At 45.4% G+C, this 9,010-nt stretch overlaps 1 protein-coding gene across 1 annotated transcript in view; it reads left to right on the forward strand.

Annotated features, from left to right (window-relative positions):
* LOC122561411 (slit homolog 1 protein-like) overlaps positions 1–9,010 on the forward strand; it is a 201,017-nt gene that overhangs the window by 108,379 nt on the left and 83,628 nt on the right. The window contains exons 7-8 of the mRNA XM_043713173.1: positions 1,194–1,357; positions 8,525–8,672. Of these exons, the coding sequence (XP_043569108.1) occupies positions 1,194–1,357; positions 8,525–8,672 (312 nt within the window). The remainder of the gene's footprint in view (positions 1–1,193; positions 1,358–8,524; positions 8,673–9,010) is intronic.

A 9,010-nucleotide genomic window follows, 5' to 3' on the forward strand; every position in this document is an offset into this window, starting at 1 on the left:
CCATGGGAAATGCAGTGTTACAGGGACAGGGTAACAGAGTGGGTCTGGATGGGATAGTCTTTGTGAGGATTGGCATGGACTCAATGGGCCAAATAGCCTACTTCCACACTGAAGGGATTCTATGATCTGTGCTGGTAATGTTTTTCTTTTTTCTTTCATGGCCAGGTCAGGCTCATCCCTAACTGCCCTTGAGTTACGCACTGGAGTGCTGTGTGCAGTTTTGGTCTCCTTTACCACGTATGGAGTCAGCTATTACGAGGGGGCATAGCTTTAAATTAAGGGGGGTTAGATATAGGACTGAAGTTAGGGGTAGGTTCTTCACTCAGCGAGTCGTAAGTTCATGGAATGCCCTGCCAGTAGCAGTGGTGGACTCTCCCTCTTTATGGGCATTTAAGCGGGCATTGGATAGGTATATGGAGGATAGTGGGTTAGTATAGGTTAGGTGGGCTTGGATCGGCGCAACATCGAGGGCCAAAGGGCCTGTACTGCGCTGTATTCTTCTATGTTCTATGTTCTAATCCCTACAGTGTGGAAACAGGCCCTTCAGCCCAACAAGTCTACACTGAACCTCCGAAGAGTAACCCACCCAGACCCATTCCCCATACCCTAAATTTACCCGACTAATGCACCCAACCTACACATCCCTGAACACTGTGGGCAATTTAGCATGGCCAATTCACCTAACCTGCACATCTTTGGATTGTGGGAGGAAACCGATTGGAGTAAAGCTCCCTACACACAGACTCTTCAGAGATCCTATTGTGGGCTTTTTTTACATTTCCTACACATTCTGTTGGGATCTGCCTGAAAGAGGTTGATGGCTTCATATTAATTTTTTTTTGTTCATTCACGGGCTGATGGCATCGCTCCCCTGCTCATCCCAAAGGGCAGCTAAAAGTCAACCACGTTGCTGTGGGTCTGGAGTTACATTTAAACCAGACCGGGTAAAGATAGCAGTTTCCTTTCCCAAAGGACAATTGTGTACCAGATGGAGTTTTCCTGACAATTGATTCACAATCATCATTAGATTCTTAATTCCAGATTTTTAATTGAACTCAAATTCCACCACCTGCTGCCGTGGGATTCGAACTTGGATCCCAAAACATTAGCTGGGTTAACAGACCCATGATAATACCACTCGGCTCAGGTAACCAGATAGAGCTTTACTGATGCATTCTCTTCTTGTCTGACAGTCGCCTGCACTCCAACCACCTCTACTGCGACTGCCACCTGTCCTGGCTCTCCCAATGGCTCCGCCAACGCCCACAGATCGGTCTCTTCACTCAGTGCACTGCTCCGCCTGACCTCCGAGGACTTAACGTGGCAGAGATACAGAAGCATGAGTTCTCCTGCACAGGTGAGTGCGGTCCGAATCCACACTGCTCCCTGGGTGGGGGGACAGTTTTAGCCAGTATGTTAACGGAGGTGATGGGGAGAGATCAAAAACCAGGAGGGAGAGCACAATTGCAACTGAGCTGAACATTGGTAGTTGTAATGTTTCTAATAAAACATGAAACTGAATCTCATTGTAGCAGCTTCAGAATCTGAGTTCCTAGATTTACAGGACACCCATAAGACCATAAGATTTAATGGAATTAGGCCATTCAGCCTTTCGTTAACACCCCACCATTTGATCTTGACTGATATGTTTCTCAACCCCAGTTTTTAAAAACATTTTCGTTTGAGGGATGTAGGCATCAGTGGTTGGGCCAATATTTATTGTCAGTCTCAAATTGCCCTTGAGAAGGTGGTAGTGAACTGCCTTCTTGAACTGCTGCAGTCTACCTGGGAGGGTATTCCAGGATCTTAACCCAGTGACAGTGAAGGAACGACGATATATTTCCAAGTCAGGTTGGTGTGTGGCTTGGAGAGGAACTTGAAGGTGGCGGTGTTCCCATGTATCTGCTGACCTTGTCCTTCTAGATGGATGCGGGGGTCGTGGGTTTGGATGCTGCTGTCTGAGGATCTTGCCTCCTGCCTTCTCCCTGTTAATCTTGGTCTCCTTAATAATCAATAACCTTTCTGTCTCTTAAACATACTCAATGACTTGGCCTCTACTGCCTTCTGCAGCAATATTTTCCACAGAGTTACCACACTGTGGGCTGAAGAAATTCCTCCTCATCTCAGTTTGAAAGGATCATCCCTTCAACTGTGGCCATTTGGCCCATTATGTTCTGCCAGCTCTGTGATGGAATTATCCAATTACATCTCACATTCCCCACAGTCCGGCACATTTTTTCCTTTCCAACTATTTGTCCAATTCTCTTCTGATTGAATCTGCTTCCATTCCCCTTTCAGGCAGCACTTTCTGAATCACCAACAACACATTCCACAAAGAGGTCTCATTCCCATCTCGGGTTCCTTTTCCCTTTCTCTTACATTGTGTCCTCTGTTCCTGGTCCTCCCATCAAAACAATTAAAACGTTTGACTACATCTAATAAATCCTCCTTTCCGTCCTCAAAGGAGAACAATGCCAGTTGCTCCAGGCCTTGTTACCACTCTTGGAAATCCCTATTGAACCCAATTAAAACATAATAAAATTCTGATTTCAGTAAAGTGGCTACAATGATCGCTGAAAAACAGACTCGTGACTTTCACTGAAGGAAACCCTGTTTTTGGAAGTCCTGTGGTGGAGTAGGCAGTGTCCCAACCTCTGAGCCAGAAGTTCTGGGTTTGAGTCCCATTCCTGAACTGAATGGTCAATGAAGGTGTGTTCACAACCTAGCCCCAGGTCAGAGTATACAGGGTTTGCTTCGCTCGGTTGACTGGCTGGCTGGTTTGCAATATAGAGCTGAAAAATGTGTTGCTGGAAAAGCACAGCAGGTCAGGCAGCATCCAAGGAGCAGGAGAATCGACGTTTCGGGCATAAGCCCTTCTTCAGGAAGAAGGGCTTATGCCCGAAACGTCGATTCTCCTGCTCCTTGGATGCTGCCTGACCTGCTGCGCTTTTCCAGCAACACATTTTCAGCTCTGATCTCCAGCATCTGCAGTCCTCACTTTCTCCCGGTTTGCAATATCGCATGACTCCAACAATGTAGGTTCAGTGCCATGAAGGACTTTCCTTCTCAACCTCTCCCCTCACCTGAGACGTGGTGACCCTCGGATTAGACCACCACCACCTCTCTGTAATGGGAGGGTGACCCTCTGGGATTGTGGCAACTTTGCCCTACTTTTACCTTTAATAGGTTGAGTATCCATCTGTAAATGCTCCTATCACACGCCAATGGCAGGACGTCAAAACAGGCAATAACTCCTGATTGGTCGTGTGATGAACTAGGGCTTCAACCATGACTGGCCATAGCTCCAGGCTACAACATGCTGGTAAAAAGCGGAAATTGCCGAGGCAATTCAGGGTGGGATTGGGCGGGGGCTCAGTTGGCTGGATTGCTGTTGTGGAGCAGGTTGGTGACCACAGCTCAGGGTTCCATCCCCATTCTACTGTTGGTGGATTCAAAATGTCCCCTCTCCATGGTCATAAATCTGTGGGTCGGACGTGCTTTCAGACAGCGAACACAAGGAGAGAGAAACCCTATTATCCTTACCCAGTCCATCTATATGTGACTCCAAACCCACAACATTGCTTTGATTTTAACAACGACCTAAAAACGGAGCTGTATCCAACATACTGCCAACAGGTTGGTCAAAAAGGTGGCGTCTCTCCACCTCCTCAGGTCAACTGAGGGTGAGCAATACTTGGTCACTCCTCCCAGTGATGTCCACTTCTGGAGAATAAATACAAAAGGAAGATGAAAGCCTCTTGTGGGGATGTGAATAGTTTGGAATATGATTTCACTGTGTTGAATCTGCAGTCCCCGTTCAACCCCCACCAGTATTATTTTGTAACCACACATGGACTTGTGTACACCTCCGCACACCAGGGATAAATTATGTATTCTGTAAATGTTTTCCTTGTTGTGTGATTGATGATTACTGAGTCCAAAGGATAGATTGTAAAGTCTGCCCTTTATATCCCTGCTGGGTGCTGGTCCCAGCTGAACAAATAACAACTCTCTGCACTCACTGCACATGCTGGGGGCCTGCACTTGGATGGCAGTCATCGCATCATCACTTACACCCCATTTCAGCATCTCACGTTGAAGAACTTTACTCTGTACCTAACCTCGTGTTGTCCCTGTCTTGGAAATGTTTGATATGGACAGTTACTCTGCATCTAAACTGTACTCTACATGCTCTGGGAGTGTTTGGTGAGGACAGTGTAGAGAGAGACTTACCCTGTATTGAAATGGCAGTGGCACTGTGCGAAGAGTACTTGATGAGGATAATGTGGAGAGAGATTGACTCTGTATTAAATTGAATTAAATTAAACTGTACAGGGGCAGTGTAGAGGAAGATTTGCTTTCAGTTTAAAAAAGAAAAGGCAGTTTTACTTTCAGTTTAAAAGAGTAGACAGAATTTTACTCTGTATCTGACTCTGTGCTGTATCCATCCTGGAATGTCTTGATGGAGACAGTGTTGAGAAAGCTTTACATCCAGTTTAAAAGAGTAGAAGGAGAGTTACGCTTTACTTAAGAGGAAGTGTGCAAATTGAAACAAGGGTCAACAACTAGAGCTCCACAATGTGTTAGAACCCTACAGTATGTTAATAATATGTTAATCAATGAGGGAGAATTTGACAATGTTATATATATGTGCTGGACATGGCTGCTGAGACTTGTACCTAACGATCCCAACATTATCCTTCTCTTGGTGGCTTCTGTGTGTAATCTCATGTTGAGCTTGGACACTAGGAGCTGTAGCTGTTAGCTGAGCCATTGGCCCCACGTTAGCAATGGTCAAAAAATAAATCCAGTCAGAGTTGCTATTCCAGGAGGGTATCCAGAATGAATTAAACATCAGGTGCAAATGGATGTGATTCCCTCACAGTTGAAAAATGTAGAAAATTAGGGCACTTGAATGTGGTGCCAGTGTACCTCCACCACTCGTATCATTGTTCAGCAGTTTTACTCCTTCCTCTTGCAAAAGAAGAGGCAAATATTGGGAGGAAAGATGTCACGGCACTATTTAATGTTTTTGCTAAATGGAGTGAAATGGTCATGTAATGGCACTTAGGTTTGACAGTCGCTTCACATCCCCACTTTTAATTGAACAACATCAAGATAAAAATGCTCAGGCAGCCAGAGCAAAAATGATGGGCTGAATGGTCTCCTCATGCTCTGTAACAATTCTGTCATCTTTGTGATTCTGAATACTCAGAAACCAAATTGAAAGCACAGGTGAATATGTCAGATTTATCTGAAGGCCAAGACAGAATAAAGTCAAACTGCTGATGGCATTTTGACCAGCAGATGAACTAGCTCCTGACAGCTCATTATTTGAATCGCACAAGGTGTTGGTGTCTAACAATAACGTTAGGCCTCAGAGAGGCCGCCCGCATTCTCCAGTTTAATTGCTCTCGCGCTCTCTCTTGTTTGCTCTGTCTTAGTCTCTCTGTCTGGTGCCTCAAATTTATAGCCAGCTAGTGGGTGGTAATCCCTGGAAATAAACTCAGAGGCACAGTCCTCCAGGGAGATAAGGAAGCATGATTTAATTCAAGTTTTCTTTTCAATCCTTGAAACCTTTTAACGGACTGCAGTATATCTAGGATCTTATGGGGGAGGGTGAAGTGGAGAGAGTTGAGAGAAGGGATGGCATTATGACTAGGATTGAAGGATAGATTTCACAGCAATATCAATTGAAAAGGGAAAGCCAGCTACACTGGCAATAAATAGACACTATAAACAGCACAAATACTGTTAACAGCTCATGGAGATCTGAATCAAGGGGATTTTCTTTCATCAGTGGCCTTTATAACTCGATTGGCAATCCAAAGGGTTTTTCACAGGGTGGAGGGGGTCAATTACTAGAGCACAAAGGATCAAGGTGTAAGGGTGGGGGCAGGTTTATGGGTGAAGTTTAAAAGAGAGGTGCGAGGGTTGTGACTGCTCGGAATGCGTTGCCAGAGGAGATGGTTGAAGCAGACACAATATCAGCATTCAAGGAGCACCTGGATGAATAAATGAATAGGAAGGCAATAAAGGGATACAGATCCTGTAAGTGAACAGTTTTAGTATGGAAGGACAAAATGGAGGGCTGAAGGGCCTGTCCCTGTGCTGTATTGTTCCACGTTCTTTGTCCAAAGCTGTGGTCTAGAATTTTCTACAACAATTCTGCAGTGAAGGCAATGAAGAGTCAGTCAGATTGGTGTGGGTCCGGAGTTACATGGATAACAGATTTCCTTCCCTGAAGGACAGTAGTGAACCAGTTGGATTTTTAACACCACTTTTAAAAGCAATCACTGCATTGACAGCATTTTTAACTGATCATTCAACACTACATTTTGGCACATTAAGCTGTCAACACCTTTTGAACTTGCCCTGTGAAAAGTTTCCTGACAGCAGATCGAGGGTTCCCACGGTTCACCCCATCCTGGGATTGTGTGAACTACATTATTTTCAGAAGTGAGCCCAACTCCATCAGAATTGCAGAAGATCTGAAATGCTTGTCACCACAGTCGAGATGGCAATGTGGGGGATGTTAGCTACAGGGGCATGAACTGCAACATTTCCTGTGCTGCTAGAAATTGTTGGACAGTGGGAGAGGGGATGGGAATCCTGGAGTGGGGCCTTGTCCAGCCTGACTCCATTCCTCCACGGATGGAGACATGACGATCTAGGCCAACGTCTTTTATTTCAAGTGAACCTGAGAAAGGAGTCGCAGAGTGGGTGTGAGCTTATTTTTACAAAGTATATAAAAGCATCAGAATCAGTACAGAGAAGTTTCACTTGACTGATTCTTGGGATGAACGGCTTGTCTTATAAGAAAATGTTGGACAGGTTGGTCTGATGATCTTACCGAAATATTTAAGCCCCCAAGCTGACTCAAAACAGTGGATGTCATCCACGGGGCGGGTCTGCTTGTGGGACAGATGGGAACAGGGGGTGACAAACGGTCATCCGTCCCACGTGAAGGTGAGCATAAACTTTTGTTTTCTGTCTGGGTTTGCGAGCCTGTGGGACTCACATCCACAGGGAGCAGAGGAAGTGGGGTCATTTGCATATCGTTAGGGGCAGAGGTAAATAGATTCTTGACAACCAAGGGAATCGCATGTTACTAGGGCTTGGTGTGAACATGGAGTTGAGGCCGCAATCAGATCAGCGAGAATCTTCTGGAATGGTGAAGCAGCTGGAGGGGCCAAGTGGCCTCTTCCTGTTTGTAGGTCATATGTTGTTCTTTGCTGTGGAATCCAGAACAAGGGGTCATAATGTCAGTGTGCTGGACAAAGACAAAGAGCAATTTCTCACTTGGAAGAGTCTTCGAAATTTCCCACCCTCGGGGGTTCTGAATGTCCAGTCATTTTGTACATTCAAAACTGAGATCATTACATTTTTGGGCACAAGGGAATTTTGTCCTTTTTTTTGTTAGTGGATTGTGAGTGTCACTGGTTGGATCAGCATTTATTGTCCATCCCTGGTCACCCTACCTGAGAGGCTTTCCAAGTCATTGCAGAGGGCATTTTAAGAGTCAACCATATCGCTATGGGTCTGGAGTCACATGTAGGTCAAGACCATGTAAGGACGGCAGATTTCCATCCACAAAAGGCATTAGTGAACCAGATGGAATTTTACAACAATTGACAACGGTTGGATGGTCACTATTAGTTCAGGTTTTAGTGAAATCAGATTTTTCCATCTGCCATGGTGGGATTTGAACCCACAGTCCCAGAACATCAGTCTGGGATTTTGGGCAACTAATCCAGTGGCATTACCACTGCCCCACTGCCTCCCTCAAATGAAGGAACATGGGAACAGTGCACGAATATCAGGCTGATAAAGTCATAGAGTCATACAGCATAGAAAGGGTCGGTGTGGACTTGTTAGGCCGAAGGGCCTGTTTCCACACTGTAGGGAATCTAATGTAATCTAATCTAATGAAACAAACCCCTTGCTCCAATCAGTCCAGGCCAACCCATGTTCCCAAACTAAACTAGTCCTATTTGCCTGAGCTTGGCCCATAACCCTCCAAACATTTCTTATTCATATGCTTATCCAAATGTCTTTTAAATGTAGTAACTGTACCACATCCACCGCTTCCTCTGGAAGTTCATTCCACACACGAACCACTCTCTGTGTAAAACATTTGCCCCTCATATCTTTTTTAAATCTTTCTCCTCTCAGCTTAAAAAATATACCCTCTAATCTTGAAATTCCCTACCTCAGGGAAAAGACACCTGTCATTGACCTTATCTGTACCCCTCATGGTTTTATAAACCTCTGTAAGGTCACCCCTCAATCTCCTATGCCCCAGTGAAAAAAGTAACAGCATATCCAGCCTTTCCTCATAACGCAAACTTTCCAGATTCAGAATCGGTCCATGTAGTCTCCAGATTTAATCGTGATGTAGAAGGTCAGCCATGATCTCAGTGAAAAGCAAATCAGGGTTAAGGAGCGCAATGTGTGCGACTAGTTCTTATGTTCTCATGTTTGGCAGAGTTAACTGACTGTTGCACTCTCCTGCCCACTGCAGGTCATTCGGATAGCTCTCGGACCCAGTCCTGCGGCCTGGCCTCTGGGTCATGTCCTGCTGTGTGTACCTGCAGCAACAGCATCGTCGACTGTCGTGGTAAAGGCCTGACTGCCATTCCCGCTAACCTCCCTGAGACCATCACCGAAATGTAAGTACTGACGAGTGCACGGAAAGATCCAGACTTCCTCAGATATCCTGTCCCTCACCACTTTGGAAACATCTAGCCGACAATTATGTCCTGAAGCCACAACCTATCCCTCAACCAATGTCACTAATCAATAATAGGACACATTACAGGCCATTGAATGTATATAGAGTCATAGAGATGGACAGCACGGAAACAGACCCTTCGGTCCAGCCCGTCCATGCCGACCAGATATCCCAACCCAATCTAGTCCCACCTGCCAGCACCTGGCCCATATCCCTCCAAACCCTTCCTATTCATATCACCATCCAAATGCCTCTTAAATGTTGCTATTGTACCAG

The sequence above is a fragment of the Chiloscyllium plagiosum genome, chromosome 22, assembly GCF_004010195.1.
Source record: "Chiloscyllium plagiosum isolate BGI_BamShark_2017 chromosome 22, ASM401019v2, whole genome shotgun sequence".
Taxonomy (NCBI): Eukaryota; Metazoa; Chordata; class Chondrichthyes; order Orectolobiformes; family Hemiscylliidae; genus Chiloscyllium; species Chiloscyllium plagiosum.